The 27,528-nt window shown below is 48.3% G+C and overlaps 1 protein-coding gene across 1 annotated transcript; it reads left to right on the top strand.

Annotated features, from left to right (window-relative positions):
* Nucleotides 1-454: 454 nt before the first annotated feature.
* On the top strand, nt 455-27,346 carry B4GALT1 (beta-1,4-galactosyltransferase 1). The gene is made up of 6 exons (XM_062017738.1): nt 455-774; nt 12,907-13,142; nt 20,279-20,466; nt 21,779-21,901; nt 23,317-23,421; nt 24,020-27,346. The coding sequence occupies exons 1-6, from the start codon at nt 510-512 to the stop codon at nt 24,153-24,155; spliced, it is 1,053 nt and encodes a 350-aa protein (XP_061873722.1). The 5' UTR covers nt 455-509; the 3' UTR covers nt 24,156-27,346.
* Nucleotides 27,347-27,528: the final 182 nt, after the last annotated feature.

Genomic DNA, 27,528 nt, shown 5'->3' with positions numbered 1-27,528 from the left:
TGGGGGAAGGGGGTGGTTGGTATGCTGGGGCGCGATGATGCCAGGGCGGGGGTTTTCCCTGGCGGGATGATTTCAGGAGAGAGGGGAGTGATGCTGGGGCGGGATGATGCCGGGCGGCGGTTTGTCGAGGAGGGACGATACGGGGGCTGGGGTTTGCTGCGGCGGGATGATGCTTGAGGCGGGCCGGAATGCCAGGGCGAGGGGGTTTGCCGATGTGTGATGACGGTGGGAGTGAAGGAGGTGGACACCGGGGAGGCATGCTGCCAGAATGTGGGGCGCGGGATGCCAGAATTTGCCGGCGTGGGATGACGCCGGATGGGGGCAAAGGCTTGCCGAGGCGGGTCTCCGCTGCTGCCCGCGGTGGCGGGCGGCCGGAGGCTGCAGGCGGGGCGCGGGGTCCGTGGCCGCCCCCGACGGGCGGAGCCGCCGCCGCCCCCGCCCCGTCCCCGTGCCCCGTTGTCGGCGCGGCGCGGCGCGGGGCGGGCGGCGCTCCCCGGCAGCGCAGCGGCATGAAGGAGTCGTCGCTGCCCGGCACCTCTCTGCAGCGGGCCTGTCGCCTCCTCGTCGCCTTCTGCGCCCTCCATCTTTCGGCCACGCTGCTCTACTACCTGGCGGGCAGCGCCCTGGGGCCGCCGGGCAGCCCCGAGCCGCCGCCCCGCCGCCCGCCGCCCGCCAACTTCTCGCTGCCGCTGTCCCGCCCGCCGCCGCCCGCCACCCGGCCCCCGCCCGCCGCGCCGCCGCCGGGCCCCTGCCCAGAGCCCTCCCCACTGCTCGGTGAGTGTCGCGCCGCCGGGGCTTAGGAGACCGACGGGGAGTGCCGGAGGGCTCCGCTTCCTCCCCTGCTGTCGCCCGCCGGATAGGCGCCCGCCGCTCCGCGGGGCTCCCGCTGCCCCGCGTCGGAGCGTGTCCTCGCGGGGGGTGCGGGGGTCGGTGCTGCGGCGCGGCTGCCCACGCGTGCCGTCGGCCGGCCGGTGCAGCCTGGCAGCGCCCGGCGGAGAGGGATTGTGGGAGAATCCCCGGGGAGCCGATGTTCGGCGGCACCGAGGCGCGGATGCTCTTGCAAGAAAGCCCCGGCGCTTTCGGGGAGCCCTCCCTCTCCGTCCCGCTAGGTTTCTTTCTGGTTACTGCAGAGGTTGGGTAATTTCCTCTGGGAACTCCACCCAAAATACTCTCCTTGCGCAACCTCGCAGGAAAGATCGGGCCGTCGGTGCTAGGCAGGCTTTGGCAGTCTTTTGTGTGTGCGGACCTGCTCGATGGGCGGCATAGGTTTAAAAACGCGCAGTGAGGCAGGGTCATGAATACAGTTGTTATGCATCCCAGCGGCGCTTCCCACGTATTTGATACTGTGATGCAGCATCCTGATACGTGGCAGCCTGGCGTGTATTTATCTGCGCTGGAGCCGTGCTCCCCACAGGCTTTTCCCAGGACTGCTTGGGTGCCGGGAGGCTGGCAGGCGTATGGCCAGATGTAGCTGTTTGATCCACTGGCTTTGGCAAGGCAAAGGTGGGGGCGAGGTGAATTTCTGCTTTTTTCTTCCCTGTATGACGCTCTCTCCCAACTTGCTGCCTGTAGCTGCTGGTTTTTGATTCGACCCTCTGAAGGTGTGGGTAGAGTTTGTAACCATGACCTGCCGGCATCCCAGCAGAGGTGGCCACAAGTTTTTTGGGCCCTGGGGATCATCTCCCTCTTCATCAGCGTGCCACATTAGCACAGGCACGTTTATTTTCTACCAGAGATCACAACAGGGGAAGAGGCTTGTTTTCAATTTACGAAACCAACACAGAAATTCATGGTGCCCCTTGGACAGCTGTTTATGGATCAATGCATCTGAGTAACAAACGACTAGTTTGTTATTTTAGGAAGGTGGCTTTGAGGTCACTAAAAGGAACTGTGGTTTTTTTGTTGTTGATTTTGATTTCTATATTTCACTTTTTTCCCCCTAGATCACTTTTAAGTTGAAAATGGCTGTACAAGCCTGTCCTCATGAAGTGGATGTGAGAGGCTTTTAAGAATATGGGTTTGCTTTAAATCGTCTCCACTTCACCCTGATCCTCTCAGGAGTGAGTCATGTGCTTTTGAAATGCCTGCAGTTTAGAGAAATGCTCTTAGTGTCCTCAGTATTCAAAGTGTTGTCAGGAGTTAGTTGCTGAAGGATCGATTAAAAGATTTTATACAGTCTTTCTAACATCCTCACTGCAATTTGCTAAATCTGCTGAAGGCCAAATGAGGCTGTTAGAAGTGGTTACAGATATTCAGAGAGCTACAAGGCTACGTAGAAAGTAGCTCTTTACAAGGCAGGAGGCAAATGATGTCTAGGTATGTTACCTTCCATACTTGTGGAGTCGTGCAGTCAGATGCAGGCTGGCACTGTCACAGCTTCAAGGTTTGTAACATGTAGGTTTCAAGCATGTAGGTGAGAAACCTGATGAGTATTTTTTTTGTTTTTTACTCTTTTGGTAGCAAACGGCATTTGTAAAACAATCCTATTAAGCCTCGCGTGTTGGTCAGAGCTGAGTCTGACCTGATCAACATCTCATGTATCTCTTAAGGGCAGTGTGGGAGATGGAGAGGTGTATACACTCCACAGACATTTCTGACACTGAATTCAGCCACCCAGAATTCAAAAAATGCCATTTTTTTGTGCACAAAGCTCCTTAATGATATGAACAGAACAGGCAGGAGCCAGCAAGGACCTTCCTGTGACTCTCACCTTCCCAAGCCCATGGAGAAGTCCTCTGATGGGAACAAGTTCCTGTTCCCTCAGCATAAACCTCAATTTATTGACATGCACTTTTTTTTTCTTTTTTCTTTTTCTTTTTTTCTTTTACTTTCGTCCCCCTCCTCCCCGCCTCATGGTTGGGAAGCATGTGATGAATCATGCAGGGCATGTGTGACTGAGCTGCTTGGGCTTTTTGAACAGTCAAATAGCCAAGTACTCATTTCAAAGGCCCAGAGTTTTCTTTCCACTGATGTTTAGATAGAGTAGTTTACAAGCCCTGCTGCCTTGCTCTGCAGCAAATGTATTAGCTGAATGAGGTTTAACCTCTACAAGAAGCTGCCAAATTCAGAAAGTGTCTATAGTTCAGTTGCCTTCATTTATAATTAAAGAATAAATCAGGGCTGGGGAAATAAAGAAATTCTCTGACATAAGGTAATAGAAGCATTTTCTATTTACACCCCAGTTTAGAGCCACCTGCCAACGAGTATCTTAAATGGGAATATTGAGAATCAGAGCCCGCTTACTGCAGTGAAATTTTAGCTTCTGAGAGACCTAAAAGCAAGTAAATACAGATATATACTTTAAGTGTCTGTTCCCCAAACTGTTATGTTCTTTGGGAACTGTAGAACAGTCTTGGATTGTTGTTTTGGGTTTGTTTTGTTTTAAATAATTAAAAGTTGCTCTCTAGAAGTAGTGTATACGTTGGCCTAAGTATTTTCAAAATGGTCAGATGCTTTTCTTCTGTTTTTTCCGTGTTTCTTTGTGTGTTGTTGATGAGGAAGTTATGTGCCTGTTGTTTTTAGGAGGGAGTAGGAAAGCATGCAGGTTCTTCTGGTGGTAAGATTCCTCTCCAAAAGAGCTCATCTTAAAGCAACGCTTTATCTTTCAGTGCCAGAAGTCTGCAAAGCATAATAATCTCATGGACCAGCTTATCTGTATTTCAGGGATGTAATTTTGAAGTCCTGCCCTATTGAGAGCATGTGTTGTGTACGCAGGTTATTTTAGAATACATCTGTCTCTGCAGCCATTTTTGTCTGTCATTTAGATACCAGGCGTGGCTGGTAAGGGATGGCAGACCAAAGAGATGTGTCCTTACACCCTCTGCTCCCTGAGCGTCTCATGGCAAAGACGACCCAAGTGCACTGAACATGTTACTGTCAAGTGTCTGATTGGTGGCTTTTCACCCCCTGGTCTACATTTAGAAAACTGACAACCATAAACCTGAATAATTAAGCGTTATTCACAAGGCAAAAAAAAAAAAAAAAAAAAATCTAAGTTAATGCATGAACCAGTGAACTGTCTGAAGCACAAACCACTAGAGATGCGCTCATTTTCACTGTTTTAAAAGCAATACTGTTTCCAAATGTCTGTTTGCTGGGAGATCTTGAGTATGCAAGAAAAACAACTTTCTTAAAAATGCCAGAGTCCTAGCTAGAAACTCATGCTTCCCACTGTTAGCAAGGCATTTTTCTATAAACTGATGATTGAGAGAAAGAAGCTTCTTTGGCCAGCTTGTGGGCCATCACTTGTGTCCCATTTGGAGGGGGGAGGACCTATGACATGGGCTTTCTCTTCAGTGCACCGCTTCTGATGCCTGCGATGTGTTGTTCTAAACTCTAGACTCTGAAGATAAATATTAAGAGTATTCTGATGCATTGAGAGGGTTTTTTGGAGGAAGCAGAGGTAGCCCTGTCAAATCAGTGGTGATGCTTGGTGCCTGTATTACTAAAGTTTTTAGAGATTGTGTGCTGCCTGAGAGATCAGTGAATTCACAAGTAGTCTAGTTTGGGGCCCGTGTGTATGTGAACATTGCATAGGCAGGGATAGAGGGTGCTTTAGCATTGCCAGAGCATAATTTGGGGCGAGAGAGTAAAAATGTAAGAGGTGCTAAAAACACTATTTTTGAATAAGACTTCTGGTAGTGACCATGCTGCAGGGCTTTGGTAGGTTTGGCATGCCTGGCATCTGGCTCCTGATATATTGTCCACCTGCAGTCATGAGCCCTGGTCTCCCTGAGATGGGTTGCTGCCACAGAAACCAGGGACGTCTGAATCTGTAGGGTCATTTGTGATACCAGGCTGTGGAGAAAGCATTCACTTTACAAGCAGCATCACCCCTCCTCCCATCTGAACTTGCTATTGTCTGCTTTACCCTTCTTTTTTTCCTTTTTTTTTCTTTTAAATATCTCCAATGCAGCCACTATCTCTGCTCCTTCCCACCTTCCCCAAAGCCTGAGTGCTACAGGCATTGTTTTGCTCATGGCCTCCACTGCCTTGTTTCAAAAAAGTAAAACAGACTTAGACCATGTAGAGGGCTGGAGGAGGGGGAGCTAACACATGGACCAGTGTGCTCGAAGTTAGGTTTTTTTGGCCTCAAAGGGAGGGGTTGAAAAACTGTGTTAAACATCTCCAAAGAATATGTTTAAGATGTCTGGCAGGGAGCAAATGTATGATCCTGGCAGCGCTGCTGAGAGCTCAGTGGCTGCCCATGTGGTCAGGAGTACATCATACCTCTGGCTTTCTTGGCGGGCAGGGAGCCGCCTCTGTGGCAAGAGCATCCTCTTGTCTGCTCAAAGTGAAGGTCAAGGACTATTAATGTGAGTTTGCAAGCTAACTCAGAGTGGTACTTATTGTGTCTTCCTGGAGAGCAGCTGTTTCAGGGGCATGGCAGAACAGTCAGGATGCCTGGGAAGAAAACGAAAGTTTTCTGTCTCGTGCATCTAGTATTTTATACCGTGCTTGTTCCTCTGCCAGAGCTCATCTGAAGCAACATTTATGTTCTTTGGAAATTGGGCCAAGTTTGTGTTTGGAAAGAGACAAATGCTTTCAGCTTCCTGAACTGCAGTTGCATGCATTATTTGGTTAAGCTCTCAACTTTCCTTCTCTGACGTGGAGCTCCTTAGTCTGACTTCACTCAGTAGATGGAGGACATTGTTGCTGTGTTGAGGGCCCCCACCCCAAAGTGTATCTTTGGGAATGTATGGCCTTCAGTACAGAGGTGCTCTGGGTCTGGTGGCCTTTCAACTAAGCCGGAAGCTCTGGGGTGCTGAACTCCTTATCAGTGCAGCCTGCTCTCTAAGCCAGCATCCTGCAGCTACTGTTCCCTTCCTTCCTCCTGTGTGCCCTTCTCCACGGGGCAGGAGGCATGTTGGTTACAGGAGTTCTGGGGACAGATGGCCAGTCCACAGCAGTGTTAGAGTGGAGGGGCTTAGATTTGAGGTTTTCTGAGATGTGGATTGAGCAGCGTCAGTGTCCAGCTCTTCCCTGTCTCTCTGTGCTGGAGAAAGTCTCACTGCTCAGCCTGTCCCCACCAGGTCAGTGTTTTCCTTTGAATGAATCAGTGCCTAGAGCCCCTGCAAGAAGTGGTCCTTAGTGAGACAGGTGTGGATTACCACCTCCAGATGGGCTAGCAGTGGCCATAGTCACCAGTGAAGCTGAGGCACAGCAAACAGCCCTTCCAGCTGCCTCCTAGCTGCAGCTGAGCAGCAGGAGCTCGAGGCAGTCCCGAAGCCACTGCAGATGTTTGTCTGAAAGAGGGCTGCTTTTGCCATTTCCCTTGCCACCAGTCCCCAGGCTGGGGCATCACTGTACTTGTTTTGAGGGTACTTACCTGTGAAAGTGTCCTGCTGAAGCTAGAAATGGCCCTGCAGAGACTTTATGGGACATGTTTCCACAAACCCATGCTCTTGTGGTGCAGTGGAGTTTTGGCAGCCATTTCCCCTGGCATGCCATGCCCTACTCCTGTCCTTGCCGCCCACACTCCCCACCACTAGTGGCTCTCCACGATTTTGGGGGTGCGCAAGCTCTGGATGAGTTTTGGCCAGACAGACAAACAGACACACCTCCACCCCACCTGGCACCTGAAGCTTGCCCACGCTACCTGCGGAGTGCATCCCAGCCCTGGGGCAGCACTGGGATCCAGGTGCAGCCACCTCCAAAGGCATGAGATGAGATGAGATGAGATGAGATGAGATGAGATGAGATGAGATGAGATGAGATGAGATGAGATGAGATGAGGCAGGGGGCCTGGGGGCTGTCTCGTGATTGGGGCTGGCAGAGCCTCGTCCTTGGGCTGCCATTCAGTCCAGGAGAGCTTCTATCTGCCCATCCCATCCCATCCCATCCCATCCCATCCCATCCCATCCCATCCCATCCCATCCCAAGGTTCCTGGTGGGAGGTAGTTCAGTCTTTTTCTGATCCAGGCCTCTCTGTTTGTTTGTTTTGAGTTTACTGTTTGAGGGCCTGGAGTTTAATTTTGCTGCAGCAAGCAGCAGTGAGAAGGGCTAATTGCATGCAGATTGCCCGTCTCAAAGGCAGACAGTTCAAAGACGCTTCAGCAGGCTTCTGCTGGAGTTGAGCCACTGATGAGGACTTTGCTTCTCTTTGAAAAGTACCTTCTCAGGGAAGTGACAGTCTTTTTATCTTTTTTAAAAGACACCATGTGCTAGTGTGAGACCTTTCGTTGGAATAGGCAGTGCTTGGGATTGGGTTAAGAATTTTTTTTTCCTTGACTGTAGTTGCTCAGTTAATCATGCAACGTGTACATTGTGCAGACAGTGTTGCCAGCACATGTAATAATGCACCTTCATTTTTTTTTTCAATCTGTTTCCCCTTGGCGTCCACAGCTGCAGGTGCCAGATGCCCAGTGAGCCTGCCCAAGACAGGGCATGTGCTGGCATAGCAGGCTCAAGTCTTGTGTAGGCATAGCTGGCATCTGTGAGGGGATGAAAGTTTGGAAGTGTAGACCAGCCAAAGAAAACGTATCCTAGGTCCTTGGGAAAGATTTTTTTTGTTTTATTTTCTCGGTAGGATATTTCTAGCCAGACCTAAGGATTTTTATTATTATTATTACTTTTTCTTAAATGCTTATGGGAGAGTGAAGGCTGCAGGCAGCAAGGCACGGCAGCTACCAGTCAGTTTGCATGGAGACAGAGATGTCCCCATGGGTGTTTTGGATGGAGGGTCACATGCCTCAATGGGTAGGCTGCTCAGGGGACCCATCTGGGTAAGGGGCGCTGGGGCTGTCTCTTCCACCAGTCTCATCCCCCCACCACAAGGCTGAACCCCAACTCAAGCCTGGCTGGTACTGCCCACGTGGGCGCTAGTAGAGCTCTGAAGTTTCGCTGATTTTAATACGATAGGCTTGTGGGGTGCAGCTACCTGCCTGCCCTGGAGCGGCCATGTGGGTCTTGGGGCTGGAGCTCCATAGCCTGGGGTGGGAGGACCTGCCCCCACAGTTTTCTGGGGTGGAGCTGGTTTTGTTTTCCCAGCCAGGGCTGACTTGGTATGCCTGACTGACCCAGACGGCCTTTCCCTTTGCTGCTGGGCCCCTGCAGAGAGAGGTTGTTGGGTTTTTTTTCCTTTCTGTGAGTTCTGCTTCTCTTTTCCAACTCTCCTTTTGCATGAGATCTGTCTGAGCACGGCAGTGCGGGTTTGCACGTGGCTTGGCGGCTAGAGAGCAGCACCTGGCTCTTGGCCAGGGCAATGGAAACAGTCCTTTCTGCTCTGTGGAGAGACTTTTTTCCATCCTCCCTGCTTTTGCTTTTATTCTTACTAAATTATATATCTGAGATTTGCACCTGCCTTAAAGCATGCAAGTGAATTTCCTTCCCTATCTCCTGCTGGGGCTGCACTGCCCTCCGGGGGAAGGGGTTCCCCCAACCCCATCCCGCCTGAACCTCCCAGGGCTACTCATTGTGTCAGCTGCCCCATGTTGTCTCACCTACTACTACTTTTCCTGGATGGAGCATGGCACCATCCCATTTTCAGCTGCCCTGGAGATGGGAGAGTGCAATTCTGTCTCTGCAGGGCATTGCTGATGGGGTTTTCCTAATACTTCTTGTATCTGTGGTTCAGGGAGGCTGTATCAGCCTCTAGGTTTATAATAGCATCAGACTGAGCAGATTCTGGTCTTTTTGTGCAAGAGTCATCTGACTTGGTTCAGCTGGATGAGCACTGGGGAGGACACATGCTGGCAGCCTCCCACAGCAAGAGGTTTAGCTCTTGTGGCAGCTGCGGCCTTTGGGAAATGGGGTGTGAGAAGACCAGTGGGACTGTAAGCCAGGTTGCTATGGCTCAGTGCTGCAATGCCTCTACTCTGTGCAAGCCTCACCTTTTGCTTCATGTGAGAAGCCGCTTCCTGTTTGTGTGCACGACACAGCCCCCAGCATCTCTGCCTGCAGCGCGCTTTTCCTGTGTACCTTCCCTTTGAGCAGAAATGTTTCTTTCTCAGTGTCAGAGATGAGGGGGTGGGAGTGAGTAGGCTTTTTCTCTGTGTATGTCTCTCTGTCTCTCTTACCCTACTGCTGCCAGCTAAAACCTTTACAAGTCTTGAAATGTTTAGATGTCAAGCCATACTTCTGTGTATTTTGCAAGCTTATTCATGTTTTTGAGGTTTTCTTGTGAAAAAATAATGTGCAGTGGAGTCTTGTGAAGGTGCTCCATTAGAGCTTTCTAACTTGAAACTCAAAAGGTGTCTGCCTACAAATCCGAGGCTGTGGGGGTGACCAGAGTTGCAAGTCCACATAGCTCTGTCATACCTGTCTTCTTTTAGCAGGGGCTCAATATACAGTGGCTCCTATGTCAGGCAGTCACCTTGGACAGAAGCAGAAAAGACTGAGATGGGGTGAATCAGACTGGAAAGTTTACCTATAAACAGGGACAGGGATACAGGTTTGACCGATGGGACAGCACTCACAGCAAACTTCACATGTTTTCCTGACACTGGCAAATGGTGTCATGAGTCAGCAGCCTTGAGAGACAGCAGCTTTGGGGCTGCCTGCTATCCAGGTACACAAATTTGGGTCAAAATGATTTAGCAGCTGGAACCGTGACTCTGGTCACCAGTTGGAAAGCCTGCAGATTTGGCTTCAGCCTTATCCTGCTTGGGAGGTGAACTAGAAGTGTCAGTTCACAGCTGGTGCTATATTGCTGTTATATTTTGTCAGCCACATAGCTTTATGAAATCTAATTTAGCCATTCTGTGTTTGAAAACAGCCTATTCAGGTTTTTTTACATTCTCATATTCTTAACTGATACCAGTGGATGTATTAACCAGGTGATATGTGTCAAACCTGTCTTGGAAGCAGCTGCCTTGCTATATGTGTGTAGCACCGGTGCCTGAGGTCTTCTCACTGACCTGCACGTTGTCTGCATCCCTCAGGGCACCATTTGCAAGAAGATGTGCTGCCTTTAAAACTGATTTGATTAACTGGAGGTTGGAACAGAGCAGTATCTGTTCTTCCCAGTGTCCTCCAAGACCCTGAAACCGTCAAATCTCTGTCTTCGGCAGCTGATTTTTATCATGAATATATTTTCCTCCTCTCCCATCTTTTTCTTGCTGATGTTACAGCCTTGTTCCAGCCTCCTGAGAGTGAACAAGAGCAAGGTCTGGCAGGGTGAGTGGTCTGTGATTGGCCCTGGGGGGTTAGCAGGTGCTAGCCTGCAAAAGGGCCTGCTTGCAGTGTCCAAACGCTTGTGACTGTCCTTGCCTAGCTGGAGTTTACAAGCTGCCAGCGGGAGACTTCCCCTGTAAATTTGACTAAATGGCAAACTTTCATTTCCTCCACCCTTATCCTGTCCAAGTGAGGACAAGGCATTAAAAGAGCCTTTGTTCATGAAACCAGAAAGCAGCCCCTGGCCTGATGGGGCTTGCAGTTGTTTTGTGAGATTGGCAGCTGGGAAGAGAATGTGGTGACTGGAGGCAGAATGTGGTGACGGTGGGCAGAGTGCACTGCCTGGCAGGAATGGGCCTGCCTGGTGGGATGGCAGCTGCCTGATGCCTGGGAACAGGCTGGGCTGGCAGGGCCCCACAAAGGGATGTGTTGCTTCTACCCCACTGCATCCTGCAGCATCCTGCTGGGTCAGTCCTGCTGTGGGTGTCAAGGTGTAAGCAAGGCAGGAAAATAACATCCCTAGGCACAGATGCCCAACATAATCCCAACACAATCAACACGATCAGTTAGGCAAACCATGCCCAGTGCAATGCCCTTTACTGTTTTAAATGCACAGAATTGTGAAGCATCATCCAGACTGTAGGTGCCAGTCTCCTAATGGAGGTGATGCTGAGGGACAGAGGGATGGGCTGGAGGAAGCAGGCATGGAGGTGGATCGAGGCCAGATTCTGGGACAGGATGGAAGTGGTACCCAATTTTGCAGGAAATGATGTACTCTTTCCCCCTCCCACCCCAGCTGACTTCGCTGTTCTGTGGCCCCATCCCCTGTCCCCACTGGCACAGGGCTGTGCCTGCCCTCCAATCCTGCCACCGCCAAGTCCTGGTCCCAGTTCCTTCCTGCTTCAGTTCCTGTCATTCATGCCTCTTCCCCTCTGAGCCTCTGAGCTCTCCCTGCAAGCCACGTTTTGACTGGAGAGGCTTCCTTCACCCCTGGCTGGGCAGCAATGGGGCAGGCATCCACAGGACTCAGCTCACGCTGTAAGGCAGAGCTGGGGAGACAGCCAGTGAAGTACATCGTAGGGAGTGCAGCTGGCAACCCCTGGAGAGCTGACGGCATGGGCAGTCTGATCCCAGTGCCTGGAATCTGAGAAATCACCACCTTCCACCTCCTGTGAGAGTGAAACAAAAACTCACCCATTTAAGCTGTGCAAAATGCTGAGACAGGAAGATCCTTTTGCATCCTGCCTGTTAGGCCAGTTTCCGCAAGGTCTTGCCTTCAATATGCCCACAGTAAATCAGATGGCAAAGCTTGCTCACTGCCTACAGGGATATGCTGAGCACCTCTTTCCGTTTGGCCAGGCTCACTCAGTCTCCAGCCTGAGTGAGCACAGATTTGTGTAGCAAGCAGCACAACCAAACTGAAGTAGCTTTTTGTAGATACATCACCAGGGAATGAGCCATGAGCCTGAAGCAGTGTTTCTGCCTTTTTAGTAGTCACATACTGAGGTATGCACAAGGTTGATTGTGACAGCCATCACAATGGGCTCAGCCTTGAGCAGCTGTCATGGTTTAGCCCCAGCTGGCAACTAAACCCTGCACAGCCCCACTTACTTCCACTGCCTGGATTGGATAGGGTAAAAGTGAGAAAAAATCATGGACTGAGCTTAAAGACTGTTTAATAGGTAAAGCAAAAGCCACGGTTGCAAGCACAGGAGTTTATTCCCCACTCCAGCACACAGAACGGTGATTTGGGAAGACAAATGCCATCACTCCCAGTGGATCCCCTTCCTTCTTCCCAGAGCTTTATCTGCTGAGCATGTTGTGTGGTCTGGGATATCTCTTGGGTCAGTTGGGGTCAGTTAATCCAGCTGTGTCCCCCTCCCAGCTTCTCCTGCACCCCCAGCTCACTTGCTGGTATGGTGACGTGAGGAGCAAAAAAGGCCTTGACGCTCCTGCAAGCACTGCTTAGCAGTAATAAGAACAACCTTGTGTTATCCACGCTGTTCTGATCCTAAAAATGCTATACCAGTTACTATGAAGGAAATTAACTTTATGCCAGCTGAAGCCAGGAGAGTGGCTCAGAGGCTGCCGTCCTCTCTGGGTTGTCAGAGGCGCTTCTCAGTATTATGCACCAGGTTTGGCACAAATTATTTTGATGGTTTCAAAACCTGCCACTTTTGAAACCATAGACAGGAATTGCCAACCTGCATGCAAATCTGGGCATGTTTTTTTTTCGCAGTTCTAATACAGGACTTCTAATAAATAATGAACATGCCTACAGAACACTGTAAGTATCTGTAAGAAAAAAGAAATCCCCAGACAGAGACCAAGACAGGGAGTTTTGTTCACTTTACATGTGGATGGACTTGTCTTAAGTGATTACATTGGCAGGCAAGCAGGACTATCTTTGAAGTGCCTGACTCACACTGCAAGGTGGGAGAAGGCACAGGGAGCAACATTATTCTCTAGGCTGTTTTTGTGGCACACATGTTGGTGGGACCACAGCTGTTGGTTTGCTACACAGATAGGAGGATTTTCACTATGTGTTTATCAGCAGCAACTTGGCTGGTACCTAGTACCAAGAGGCTACAGCATCTGCAGGTTTGCTCTGAATGTTGTTATGCGGTTGCTTTGGATATGGCTGGTCTGAGCTTCAATGTATGACTGCGATGTTGTTTGGATCCAAACCTCTGCTTTTAAAAACAAAACAAAAACCAAAGGTATGTAAGGGGTGTGTGCTCAAAGAAACAGCTTCTGTGTGCTAATTTGCTTTCTGCTGTGCGTCTCTTCCAGTTGGTGCACTACGTGTGGAGTTTTCCCAGCCTGTGAACCTGGATGAAGTAGCAAGAATAAACCCAGAGGTCAGAGCAGGAGGTCATTTTGCTCCAAAGGACTGTATAGCACTTCAGAAAGTTGCAATAATCATACCATTCAGAAACCGAGAGGAGCACCTAAAGTACTGGCTCTACTACCTTCACCCAATTCTCCAAAGGCAACAGTTAGATTATGGAGTGTATGTTATCAACCAGGTAAGATGCCAAAGACACAGGGCTTTTTACTGCTCTCATAACAGTGCCCATTTCTCCTAAAAAAGGACTGGTTGCCTTATGCTGAATGGCAGTGTTACAGCAGGCAAGGATAAGGTTGTTTTTGAGGAAAAGGCTGTAGCACCAAAAAACGGCCAGTGAAAAAGAACATGAGCAATTTTGCTTTGGTTTTGATGGAAACCGTGAGGTCCCCTTTTCTGGTCAGGCAAAGGTCAGTCTAAATAGCTTCTGTTGAAAGAAACTTTGGTGAGAAGAATCCCTAATAGCACAACCCCATCTAATATCTTTTTCCAAAGGTTACTGTTTCTCAGCTGCTGCAGGAATTGCATTCAGAGACATTTCAGGTGACAAAATAACATTAATGCCTGATCTGGCATTGGGTGAGGCATAAAGCCATAGGATTTTGCTTACGTCTCAAGCAGCTTCTGTTCATGTTAGTAGTAGTGCACAAAGTGTCAGGAAGGAAAAAGCAAAGCTGTTTCAGTGGAGCAAGTGAGCAATTATCTTCAGGTGAACAGAATGGAAAAGAAACAAGCAGTGACGGGGGGGCGGGGTTGGTTTGGCAGATATTTTTTCCCTTCAATATCTGACAGCCTTAGACCTGTCTTTAAAAAAAAAATTTAAAAAAGAAAGGCATGTTTCACTCTAAACAGGTTGTCTTACTTACCCACCATCATGGTGTAAATTAAGTGGGTGTTGTTCAGACTTGGCATAGCTTAAAATATGTAGGCATTTTCATGGGCTTCAGAATGAAAGGGCAGATGCCATTCCGAGAGCCGCATCAGTGATCACTGGCTGGACAGTCTCACAGTGCAGTTTCTCTCACATCTTTATTTATATTCTCTTTTCTCAGCTCTGTAAAGACTGAAGTGAAATAACATGCTTCTTTAAATGCAGGTCCTTAATTTTGTGGATCAAATTATGTCTTTGGGCATATTGAATACCACGGCTCTTTAAAATGATCGCCCAAGTGATACTGTCGTTGCAAAACTGAAAGGGAAGATCTTTTTCTAGAGAACAAATCAATACTCTGTTATGACAATTTCTCTTACTTTGCTCATATCCAAGGTGCCACAGATCCAGGCAAAAGTGTTTCCTGGGGAATTAATGGTAGCTCCCAAGCACAGTGGGCAAGGTGCGTTGGTGTCTGCAGACAAGTGTGCTTGTGTCCTGGCATCCACATTGCTGAGAGCATGAGACATCTCTGCAGCAAGCAGGCTGCCATGCTGTGCCCCAAAAGTAAGGAGACCCTTCCTGTGTAATGTGCAGAGCAGCTGATGCTATTGTGGTCCAGCCTTACTGGGCCAACCCCAGCCTTTTGTCCCTCAGGCCGCATTTCCTTGCACATGCAGCATTTGCCAGTGCAAGTTCCTGGTGCCACACGTTCCTGGTTGCCTCAGGGTTGCTTGACCTGCAGTGCCCGCTGGTCACTGGGGTGAAGGTGTCTCAGGAGCAGCACGCTTCCCTTTTCTGAGTATGGCTCAGAAGTGAGGGTGACATGGTGGCTTCCAGCAGCGGCTCTGTGGCGAGGGCTGCTGCTTTTTGGTCCAGCTGGAGGGCCAGGGAGAGCTGTGTGCCCATGGCCTAGGGACACTGCTGCAAGCCAGCAGCCATCTCCATTGCAAAGAGCCAGTGGTGCAGCTAGGGCTGTTGTTTCCCCATCAGTGGTGTTCAGGGGTAAGGAAAGCCAAGGGCCTGATCACGTGGAGGTGTGCTGGTGCCTGCAGTAGCAGGCAGCGTCCAAGGCCCGGTTGGAGTTTCCGCTGCTGCTGCAATGGTGCATGCTGGCTTACATTGCCCTGTATTGCTGGCTCCTCCTCTTCTCTGTACCCATGCTCTGGTACTATGGCTGTGGGGCTATCTGCATGCTCCAAAGTTAACTCTCAGAAAAGTTACTGAAGCAAAGGTTTTTTTGAGCAAAGTTTGAGTGGGAGTGATACACAGTACACAGGGTATGTATGTACTGGAGACATCCAGCAGTCAGGTGTAGGTTAGCAAGTAAGGCTGCTTCATCTGTAAGATAAGCATGCTCCTTCTACATGCCTCTGATAAGCTATGTCTGGTGGAGGCAGAGTGGCGAGTGTTAGTAAATCCACTGGATGCAACTCTGAGGATGAATGGGAACACTGAGTTGAGAGAGCTGCAGAAAAACATGCTGATTCTGCCAGGAGTAGGAAAACAGTCCTGTTTCTCTGCCATCTTGACAATTGCTTTTCTCTTTTTCTTGTCTGTCCTTCCCTTTGCGTCTGCCCCCCCTTTTTTTTTTTTTATTTTATTTTTCCTTCTAGTGGGGAAATATTACCTTTACTTGTTAATCCTGTCTATATCAAAGCAATCACTGAAGCAAGGAGAATTACTGTGTGATCTGGTTCTTACACGCTGCCTACATGCTCTTCTGTCCTCTGCATCTCATAGAAAGAAAGACGAGCGCTGAGCCCTGCTACTGCTGCACTGGTAATGTCAAACTTCTTCCTTTCAGTGCAATGTGTTTCCATCATGAGTCTATTGTGTCTCCACCATGATGTTCTTACATGCCTGAATGCCTCAGAGTAGGACTTGGCTGAAGTCAGGAGGGGAATGATGTTTGCAAAATGTCTAGTGTGTAACAGGAGCCAGTGGAAAATACCTATTATGCTTTACCCTCTACACTCCACCCCCACCCAAACCCAAACCCCATGTGTGGAGTAGCAGTCATAGGATCTTTCAGATAAACCTGAGGTGAGGTCACAGTAGCACCCATGTGATGCCATGCAAACTTGACCTCAGCAAATGACCCATATGTTCTCTAGCACCTTTTGGCCATTGCCACCTTGACACTCAGGTCTAGAAATGAGTGTTCTCGCTATGGTTCAGCCTGTGCTAGTGCCTGTGCAGCAAAACTGAAATTTGAGAAAGGGGAGACTTGGTAAATTCCCTAAAAGCTGTACAGTTGTTCAACCTTTTTCCACCGGTCCCTGGCATTGTCTGCAATGACCTCAGTAGTGATTTTCCAGAGTGTATATGCATGTGCACATGTGACTGTGGAGTGGTTGGGGCATTGTTTTTCATGTTTTTTTGCAAGGGAGTATCAGGACCTCCCAGGTGTAGGGGCAGAGAAGAGAACGTGATTGGCCCCTGCTTACCCTCACAGTGATGAGAGAGTTGAGTTTCCCCTGTGGCTGCTGCCTGATGTAATGGAGCCAGGGCTTCAAAATGCCTTCTGACAGAGAAACAGCAAAGCGTCTCCTGGAGTCTCTGGATGGCCCTGGAAATCTGTTTCCAGCTGCTCAAGTCCATTGGAGTGTGGACTTCCACAGGGACATCCTGCATGTGGTTCAGTCTGTCTTGGCAGATCCCTGACTTAGCTAGCAACTGCCTGTTGGAGGTGATGGGTCTCTCTTGTTTCAGACAGAAACATCTATCCTCAACATTACTTTCCTGAGACCCAGCAAGTTTAGGGTCCAGGTGGGAGAGGTGCAGCCACCAGCCCTCTGCACTGCTGTGGTGTCTGTAAGAAGAGCCACAGGGCTGCCTCCTGCATGGAAGTGGTAAGCAGGACAAAAGTGGGACTGCTGGCTTCTTGATGGTTTGCAAGCCTGTTAGCTTGAGTGTCAGTTCCAAAAACCTCAATTTTATCTGTCTGGCACTGGGGGGAAAAAAAAAAAAGCAGCATTCTTTGTTAGGTCTGGCTGAACAAAGCAGATCCCGCTAAGGTAAGAGATGAGAAGTGAAAAGGCCTGGATGTTCTTCTGCTTGGGCTGATTATCTCCTGGTGTGAGAAGGAGTCAGCATCAGACCTTCCAGGCCTGAGGCAGCAGATTGTCCGCCCTCAGCCACTCTCTTGAGGACCAGGGAACAGGTATGGAATTGGAGGCACTGGGAGAGACAGAAAGGGTAAAATCATGAGTCAGAAACAGATGCTAGGTGCCAGCACTGACCTCGTATGAGTTATGTGTCAAGACAAGAGAATGTAGGGAAAAGACTGTTAAGGGGAAAAAAAAAAAAAAAAGCTCAAACATTTTTGAACTATATATTTTCTAGTTGAAAGCCTGGGAAATATGTGTGGAGGCTATGTCTAGAGCTTGGCTGCATTGTCAAAGCAGTAGTCCCCTGAGTACTGTCTAGCTCTTCATGATAATGCTTCTCTGTCAAGCAAGTCAAAACTTATTGATTTCCTTATAGCAAATAACAGGCATCCTCCATGGGATAAGGAATTGACAAGCAAAAGCAGGGACTGGAGTTTTCTTCAATTCTGCTTTATCTGTCCTCTTGAGTGTTGCTTTCAGTACTGTGACCTGCTCTGACTTGGAAGGGACAGCAGCACAGAAAGATTTCCCAGTCTGCGTTTTTCTTCTATTTTTTTTTTTCCTTTCAAGAAGCTGGGGGTCGGTCAAAGATGGGAGCCTGCAGCACATTTCTGAGTTTGAGAGATCTGAGTCTCAGATTCTGCAGGCATGCCAGTGCTTCCACATTGCCTGAGGGGAAGAAGCAGTTTCTTGCAAAAAGCAAAACCTCTTGTCAGATCTTTTTTTTTTTTTTTTTTCCCTGCAATACACACTTGTAAAGCTTGTAAATACCTCCTGGGACAGAAAATCAGCTTCCTGCCCTGAGAGAAGTCACAATTGCTAACAACATTGCAAGTATTGCTGCATGATTGTAAAGTTACTGAAAATTGGCTTGGAGAAGTGGAAGGTTGTATTCCTTTTTTTGGTTGTGATTTATTTTTTTTCCAGCCCAAACGTTTTGCATCCCACCATTTGAAGCTGTGTGGCCATCTGGGAGGAGAGCAGCAGTGCCTATTTGCTGTCTGTCTGGTCCCTCTCCATTCATGGGGCCCCAGTGTGGGATCTGCCTGGCCACACTATGCGGTTTGGAGTTTTTTCGGAAGAGGTTTAAAAACACAGCTTCTCCTAGTATTGCCAACCCCTAAGTGTCACCCAGAGGAGTCAGAGGCTACCTGAAGGCATGAGATAATTATGGCTGGTAACACAATGGGTTGAAGTGCCTTTTGCCCTGAAATTTCACTGTGAAAAGTGCAGCCAAAGGGTGTGAAACGAGAACACTCCTAGACTGGCCCCAGCAGGTGCTTTGAGGTGTGAGCGTATCAGTTTGCCCCAGCACCAGGAAAAAGGCCTGTTCGGACTGTAGCCAGGCCTGGAGCTGCAGGGCAGCAGGGGCTGGGCAGCCCTCTTCAATGGAGTGAGAGAACTCCATCCCCACAGCTTCAGCCACTTCCTCTCCTCAGCCTCTTTGTTTGATTTGCCTTCATTTACTTCAATCAAGTTTTCATTCCTCTGGCTTATACATGATGATCATCTTCCCACCACCTTAGTTATTGGGTGAACCCTTTTTTGTTTCAGGTGAGGATGCTGAGAATTTGCTTAGATCTTCCCCCACAAAAGCTCACTCCTCCCTGTGAAGTCATTTATGCCCAAGGCAGGTGATGATTCTTTTGAAGGCCTTGGTTTGACACTTGCATGTTAAAACCTTTCATTTGAAAGATATTTGTGGCTGTTTCAGGAACCTGACTTGGTTCTCCAACCGCAGGTCCATTAACCAGTTTGGTTTAAACAGTTTCCAAAGTGATTCTTTATTAACCAGGCAAAGCTATTTAGGAGGAGGTGATGTTTTAAGTTGCTGCTCCCTGGGCACAGTATTTAACCCATCCTTGATTCATGTACCATGCCAGGCATGGGTACTGGCAGGGGCTTCTATAGTAGGGGGAGTCCTTTGGCTCAACACTTCTCAGAGAATGAGGAGAGAGAAAAGTGGGATATGCTAGAAGATAAAGGATTTGATAGTCTTTGTTCCCAGGCTGGCAAAAGCCTTCTTCAGCAGTGCTATGTGAGTTGCTTTCTGCCTCTTCAGAGGCAGAAAGTTTCTTCAGCCTCCTTCAGCAGTGCCATGTGAGTTGCTTTCTGCCCACTCCAATCCCCTGAACAGGGCTGGGGTTGAGTTTGAAGCAGCTGCTGTTGTAAAGTTGAGTTCTGGATTGGAAATCCTTATTGGTATTCTCAGGTTGTTTTTTGAACATACATAAGCAATTTGTGAGCCTGTGCTTGTGCCCAAAGCCACATGTGCTTTCAAAATGTTTCTGCCTGAGAGAGAGAGAAAAGTGGAGATTGACCTGCCTGGCTCCCCACAGGTCCCTGTGCCTGCCCTGAGGCAGACGTGCCCTGCTGTGCTGTCAGCTCTTTTCAGGTCCTTCCCATCACTATGACAGCTCTCCTGGTTTCATTTTCCCCCAGGCCACACGGCGGTTCATGTGGTGCTCCAGCTGGCAGAGAAGCAGCAAAGGAGGAGCCGAGCACTGCAGCAGAAGGTGGTGTCTGGCACATAAGCTGTACCTGTTGTAGGAAGCAGCTCGCACCATCCTGTCATGCAGCAAGCAAGGCTATCTGTCACAACCATGTAACAAAGCCTTATCAGGGCCCAGGCTGCACCCTACTGCCCATGTGTGCGTGGTGGCCTGGGGCTTGATGTGGCAGCGGCAGGCCTGAGCTCCCCATGTGGGTCTGGCACATGGTCACCTGTGCTGCTCGTCAGAGGCCATGCCACAGACTGGCAGCCCTGTTGTGGTGGAGCTTGGGAAGAGAGTGCTGAAACCCTGGCCACAGGAAGGTTTTGCCCTGTGCTTCTTGTGCTGGCTGTAAGCTAAAGCACTGCCAAGGTTTCTCTCTGTAGCCCAGGTGCTTTCTCCCATAGGCACTTGTCTCTCTCTGCTTTTCTCTGCTGCTTCAGGAAGCCCCAGCTGCTTGCCCCCATGGTCCATAAACTTGCTCACAAAATTCAATCTCGAAGTGTCCATGTGTGGGATGAGACAGGGGGACCACTCAGCATCAAACCTGCCCTCTTGGAGCTTCCCACCTAGACAGGGAAGCTGAGCTGGGTCCAGGTCTCCCACAGCCATTTTGCCTGCCTCAGTGGTTTGCAGCTGGCTCTGATGCTATCGGTCCATGGACAGCATTCCAGGGGGGTTGCTGGGGACATTCTGTGGGTGCTGCGGGGAAGGGCGAGGTGGGGCTGGGGATCAAGCTCAGTCCATCACGGGCATGCTAACCCAGCATCTGGCAGCAGATGAGAAACTGCTGATGTCAACATTGAAGTCACTTAACTATTTTTATTTGTTTTTAAATTAGGATGGTGAAGAAGAATTTAACCGTGCTAAACTGCTGAATATAGGATTCGCAGAGGCTTTGAAAGAGTATGACTATGATTGCTTTGTGTTTAGTGACGTAGACCTCATCCCAATGGATGACAGGAATACCTACAAATGTTACAACCAGCCAAGGCACCTCTCTGTCTCCATGGATAAATTTGGATTTCGGTGAGACACCTTTTGGAGGGCATTTTTTTCTAATGTCATTAGCCTAGCAGGCCAGGCGCAGTGTTACACATCCTTACTTACCACTGAAAGCATGGGAAAATGTCTCTGGCAGAAGCCTGCCACGGCGTGCACACCCCTGCAGGGGAGCAGGTGGCTGCGAGGGCCTGATCAGCTGGAGGGGAGAGGAGGAGCAGGGGGGAACATAGCTGAGCCATTTACTAGAATTCATGGCTCCTGGAAAGTGAAACAGGGCGAGGAATAAGAGCCTGTCGTTTTGCAGATGCCTGCATATCCCTTCTTGTGTTTCAGGCTGGAAGCTAGAAGATAGCGAGTGTTTCCATCCAGTCTGAAAAGTGAGACACTCTCACACAGTAAGAATCATGTGCAGCCTTAGAAAGACTGCATCAGACTATTTTAAAAGCAGAATGAAATATTTTTGGCTGCTTGATTCAGGGCCACTGAAGGACCTGCCTGGTACTTGAGAGCCACACAAAATTAAATTAAATTAAAGCATACATTTGGGTTCAGCAAGTTGCTGTAAATAAAAATGTGTCTTATTTTTCCTTTTTAAAATATTTTTTTTTCCTCCTCTCTATCCCAAATGCCTAAGAAGGAGTTTTAAAACTCATCTGTGAAGTGCTAATCATATGGTGGCCAGTACTGCAAAAGACACAGCAATGGTGTTGGTGGCAGAACCTCTTGCTCACTCCAGACCTAAGGCCTGCTCAGAGCAGGACAGACAAGGTCTGCAGTAGGTCCTGGTAACCCCTGTGTGGGCCGTCTCCTTGTGCTGTGGATCTGAGTTTCATCTGTCCCCAATCTTCTGGGGAACTGTCCCCCATTTCCAGCAGGAGCTGCTTGGGCTTTCTGTGTGCAAGTCACACTGATGGCTCTGGTTTGGGCTGCAAGCTTTCCTTCAGAGTGTTGGGGAGCATGGAGGTGAGTGATGGTGCTGCTCTGTGGCACCCCTGAGGCCTGGCTGAGCTGTCATCACTCCCAGGGCATGCATGTCACCCATCTGTCCTTTGGCAAGGTGGCATCCATCTCACCAGGCTGTCCTTTGAGAACGGTGTATTTCTTAGTGAAGGGCGGCAGTCACTGACAGTTCAAAATACTCCCCAGATGCATTTGGAACTGAGCCCACTAGCCCCTTCTGCCTCAGACAAGTCTGGGGCACTGAAACACAGTCTGCAGGAGGTACTAGCTCACTATGGGCTGGGGTGAAGGGCAGCAGCAAGCCCTTTTCAGGTGGGCAGCCTGCTCCTCAGCTACCACCTCTCCTCCTCTAATGGCCTTTCCTCTCTGCTTCCAGGTTGCCTTACAATCAGTATTTTGGAGGTGTGTCTGCCTTAAGCAAAGAGCAATTCACGAAGATCAATGGATTCCCAAACAATTACTGGGGCTGGGGTGGTGAAGATGATGACATTTATAACAGGTAAAGAAATACCTCCCTTGGAACCCAGAGTGCCTTCAGGGTGAGAATGAGCACAGACCTGCTGCTCTTGCACCAATGCAGGGAGCAGGGCCACAGAGTGTCTTTTCACCCTGACCGCAGAAGCCTCTCCTCTGGGAGAGGGACAGCTGGCACGTATGGGATACGCTGGCTAAGCCTGTTCCTGCTAGGTGCTGGCAACTAATTTCCGGCTCCCGGAAATGTGGGGATGCATCCAGCTGGAAAAATCCTACCCCTGCCCCACACATGCCTTGCTCCTTTGCTGCACAGCCGTGTGAGCACCCACACCAGTGTGCGGGCTGCAGTAGCATGCCTCTGGGTCTCCCAGCTCTACCCAGAGGAAGAGGGTTTAGAATGTGTGGCGGGGGGGTTGACTTTGATCCACCTAGCCCAATGCAGCCTGAAGCTCCCACTTGGGTCTGCAGCCTGGCAGTGGATACCTTTGGTCCTTAGTTTATCAAGCTGTAAGGTGCTCTAAATGATGCCACAAGCTGTCAGTTTCTGCCTGGAAGGAAGCCAAGCAGGGCTCTGAACTGCAGGAGAGGGAGAAGGTGTTGCAGAGAGTAGGCTGGGACCACCCCTGCCTGAAGATCAGGCCTTTTCTCAAAGGCAAAACCACTCTGTGTGGTCTTTTCTCTAGGCTGAGGCCTTCTGGGCTTGGGAAAGGGTCTGCCCAAAAATGCTTCTACCTTCCTGAGATTCAGCATTTCTGTTTAATAAACTAAGCACGGGACAACCTTCCAGTGGGGCAGGGCATTCAGCACAAGATGGTAGTCCTCTCTGAGGCACTCAGATTTTGAGGAGCAGATGATGCTTAATGGAAATGAAAAGGGAGACACGATGAGGAAGAAACCAGATGCTTTTCCAGCATTGGTGTCTGTGAACTGCAGGTAATTTGCAGAGAGCATGCAAACAAGACAGGCTGTCTCCTGCACGGTGGGTCCCAACTGAGACCATTGAGAACATCAGGATCTGTGCCTCCCTTGTGCTGCTTCACCACCGCTCACTTCAGTTTCTGCCAACACTGCAGCTTTCACATCCTAAAAAATGAATGCTCTTCTGGCTTCTTTCCAGATGGGTTAAAAACTAGTTGCCTCCCATTCAAATTCCATTCTGCAGCCTGGAGCAAGGGTAATGTGGGTGTTGGAGGAGCTGGGTGCAGCTAACTAGCAGATCCTGGGTGTTGATGGGGGATGTCTGTTTTCCCATGCTAATGTGCCTTTGTGGAAAGGGACTGGCTTTCCCACCTTTCAATATTGGCAAGCCTGCACATGCACTAGCCACATCCTGGAAAAAAAAAACACAAGGCAAAACCCAGTGATCATTTGTGGAAGGTGTGTCAGAGCATCCCACATCCGTCACCTTTCATGAACGTTTAATGTGCTTGTTTTTTACAGGCTAGTGTTTAAGGGTATGGGGATATCCCGCCCAGATGCCGTCATTGGGAAATGCAGAATGATTCGGCATTCCCGGGATCGAAAGAACGAACCCAACCCCGAGAGGTGCGTCTCCGTCTCCCCCTGTCCCACAGCAGATTCAAGGGGCACCTTGGGCCCTGGCTGCTTGGCTTTCTCGCTGCTGTTGTGCAAAAAAAAGCAGACTGTGGAAAGCCTGTGGCCATCTCCTCCCTTGCTGACCCTTCTGTTCCTTGCACCAGAAGCTGTCCTCTTTCCCCTTGACACTTTATTGCCTTCTTATAGACCTTTTCCCCAAGATTTCACTGTGGCACCAATGTCTCCAGCCTCTTTTTTTTTGGTTGTTTGGGGTTTGGGTTTTTTTTTCCCTTAAAGGCAGCAAATTAATCTCTGAGCAGTTGTTTCCAGCTTGTCTTTGGCTTAAGTAAACCTGTGCTCTAGTGCAGAGCTAGAAAAGGACCTGAGTGATTTAAAAGCTTGGCTGCTTTCTTCCTGGCTAAAATTTAACCCCATAGGGATGCCTTTGCCTGCTGCCTAGGCTGGCCAAATGTGGGACCCGTACTAATACTCAGGTTGTTCTTTAAACAGGAGAGGTGCTGCTGGGAGGGCTATTGAAATGTCATGCAAAGTTCAGGATGTGTAAACGTTTTTCTTACCTTCTTTGCTTCCCTCCCCCCTTCTGCAGGTTTGACAGAATTGCTCACACAAGGGAGACAATGAGCTCTGATGGCTTAAATACACTATCCTACAAGGTGTTAAGAACTGACAAGTACCCTTTGTATACCAAGATCACTGTGGATATTGGCTCACCAAACAGCTAACAGGCACAAGAGACAGTTACAGGCACAAGAGACATCTTGCCTATGTTGCCCAGGACATCTGGCCTCGTGGATGCTTTATGTCTGCTGGTTTTATAATAGTTGCAATGGACAAACACACACACACAAAAGGGCCTCTTTTTGGCATGCCAAAGTGTCTCCAGATTGGTTGGACAAGTGCTTATTTTTGGTGGTGGTGGTGTTTTGGGTTTTTTTATTCTAAACTTGACTTTATACAACTTTCTAGCTCTCCATTGTTTTGTAAGTCTAGAAGCTGTACATAAGAGTTGTAAATATTTACTTTGCCATAAAAATGTTGAATCTGATCTATTTGTTGCAGTGCTCTCCATGTTGAGTTAATTACTGGACCCAAATTTTACTGATTTTAACTGTTACAACCCGTAGTATTTGGTATTTTAAAGGAGGTGGATGAAAACGTTTCTTTTAATTCATTCCTGGTTTTACTTTATGAAGGACTGTAAAATGCTGCTAAAATTGTATGAGTTTACTCTTTGCATAAGATTCTTTTTTAATGGAGATAATATCATAGATTTTTTTTCTCTCAGTGACCAAAACAAACATCTTCTCTGTATGCAGAGCAAGTGTTGAAAAATCAAGTCTCAATTCAGTGAATGTCATTATTTCTTACAGTCTCAAAGGAGGCTTTGAGTGAGTTGAGCTAGAGTTTGCCGGAATTTGCCAGCAAGCTGTGTAGCTCCCATCCTATGCAGAGAGTATCTGCAAATCCCCTAGCTTCAGATAACCTTCCTTCTGGATATGATAGTGACATTTTTTCTCAGCACAACACTTGGAGTTTTGGGAGGAGTGGAGAATGTGTTTGGGGTTTGTGTTTATTTTTTCCCCAAAATAACAATTAATTTAATTGTGGGCTGATATTGTGGCCTTAAAATTAACTGACACTTGTTAACAGTGGTAGAAATTAACATGCGGTTTAAGCATTGTCTGAAGCTTCCTAAAAACTAAATTTTTCTCGCAAGGTCATACATAAAACTTGAATTCACTTATTAGTTTTGTTGTTGTATACTTTTAAATAATTTTAAAGTACTTTGTATATCATAAGCAATATAGTTAATGCTGGATTAAACTAGGGCATAATAGGATATGATTCAAGGCCTCCTTTATCTTCAGACTAGTAGGCTTTTTATGTGCGTCATTTTATATAAGCCATGTATTATATTTGCTCTGCATATTTGTCCATGAAATTTCCTGCAGTGCTGAGATACAGCAGGGCTGACATCCAATCCATTCTCCTTTGCCTAAAGCCTGTTGCAATGTGTGTCCTCTATCCGGAAACCCCCCTCTGGTTTTCTCAGGCTTTGAAGGGCCTGCACGTCTCAGAGTACTACTTTCAGTCAGTGCACCTCTGTACAGACACCCTGCTTTTCCCTTCCTGTCACCATATGAGAGCCTCAAGCGCTGACACTCTCAGAGCTGGTTTAAAGCTCTGTGCCAGAACTGAGAGACAAATTCCTTCTGGTGAAAGATTTGCCACCAGCTCTGACCACAGCAATTTGCACTTCCTTGGCCTGTGCTGAAGGCTGTTGCAATCAGGGACACTCATTGCATTGGGGATCATCTTCAGCACTGCCTCTTGTTTTTCGGGGAGTTTTTGTTTTGGTTTTTTGGGCTTTGTTTTTAGTGGTTTGTTTGTTTGTTTTTATTGAGACCTGAAGGTTTTGCTGAACCCTTGCACTGCAGGGGTGGGATCCTGCAGCGTCCAGGAAACAGCAGATTTCTTCTTAGGCCATCAGTGGCTCAGAGTATGCATGGAGACTTTAATTACTAGGGAGACACCAACTGCCTTTTCAGTTTTGCCTTGAAATTTGTTCTGCTTTAAAGCTGTTTCTGGCCAGAGTTGCTGCTTCAGTTGTGCTGGGGACTGGACAAAGGTGAGTTTGCACAGAGCAGGAGCAAAGCATGAGGAAGCAGGCTTGTGTTGAAGATCCACTTTCTTGCACTTATCTTAGCATTTTAAAAATTATTCCTTTTGTTACATGTCAGGCTCCAGCTCTTCCAGACATAAGGGAGTACAAGAAGAGGATGTGTATCAGAAATCAGGTCAAATGTCTACCTGTAGAACATCGTTTAAGCTGTAGTCTGTAATGGAGATGCAGGAGAGGACTTTATTTTTCCAAAGGTGCCTTAGAAGCAGGGCCCCATTACCACAGGTGGCAGATCAGCACCAAAGCTCATCAAGGCTCTACTGAAAATTCCAGGTCTCTGCAGAGAGCAATTCAATTTTGTGCTGAGCCTTTTGTAATTTGAAGAGCTGGGACCTTCAGCTGTAGTGGTGTCTGTCTGCTAACAGGCTATGCAAAGGGGCTTCCTGTTGTAATTGTGGTTAGTTTGGGATTTGTGTTTTTTTTTCTTTTTTTCTTGCCTTACTAGTCACTGAAGATTAGAAATGTTAGTGTTAACAACCCAACCTGTTGGTTTGCTGTATGCCAAAATCATTAAATATCGTGGAGGTGATCTGAGCACTTGTTCCTGGCTGTTGCAATCAGAAGTTTCTACACATGTGCCTTAAAGAGGAGAGAAATGGAAACTGGAAAAGCAGGAAACCTGAAAACCATTTTCAGCAGAGAGACACTAGTGGTGCAAGAAACTGGTGGCTTATTTCCAGCTTTTCACTTTTACAAGCCATGTAACAGCTGAAGCTGCCTTTCATTGCTGGTTTTGCCCTTTGGTGCTGACCCATGACTTCCAGATCATCCTGTCCCCATGTAAACTATCAGTCAAGCTGATGAAACACTCTTGACTCAACCTGGCCATGAAATTTCTCTCCGTGGGATTTTCGGGGGCCTTTTCTACAAACACTCATGTTGCACAGAAGTGAATTCTGGCCATGATCTGTGGTGGGTAGGTTTTTGGGTTTTTTCTGTCTTGTATTGGTAGCACCACACAAAGTGATTGTCTATGGGTTGAAACCCAGAACAAATAGCTGCAAAAGAAATGCTAGCGCTTGGTTTCTTTGGGATTACTGTTTGCTTTTTTGGATGAGAGAGGGTGCTGGCATGCAGCTTTTCCCTGGGATGTCACTTGTGTTCTGGGCTGCTTATGGGTTTTCTTTAACTGGTTTTGCTTTCACATTTTTATCATTTATGTATCAATGGATGTGTAATCTGATGTTCCTACTTTACTGTTGAAGTCAAATAAAGTATTTTCGGTTATGACATCTGGCAGCATTACTCTGAATTGCCACTCCTGATGGGGGATTTCTGCATGATGGGGTGGACTGTGCCATGCTTTAGCCTCCTTGAATTAAGTTCTCCAGCTTTTTCCCAGCTCTGACTGTCTCTCTCTGAGTTCCTTGGCATTGTTTTCATTAAAACAGTTTTCATGGAAGAGGTCTTTC

This window comes from Colius striatus, chromosome Z (assembly GCF_028858725.1).
Source record: "Colius striatus isolate bColStr4 chromosome Z, bColStr4.1.hap1, whole genome shotgun sequence".
NCBI classification, from domain to species: domain Eukaryota; kingdom Metazoa; phylum Chordata; class Aves; order Coliiformes; family Coliidae; genus Colius; species Colius striatus.
Note: the sequence above shows the minus strand (reverse complement) of the source record. Positions and strands in the feature narration are given on the sequence as shown.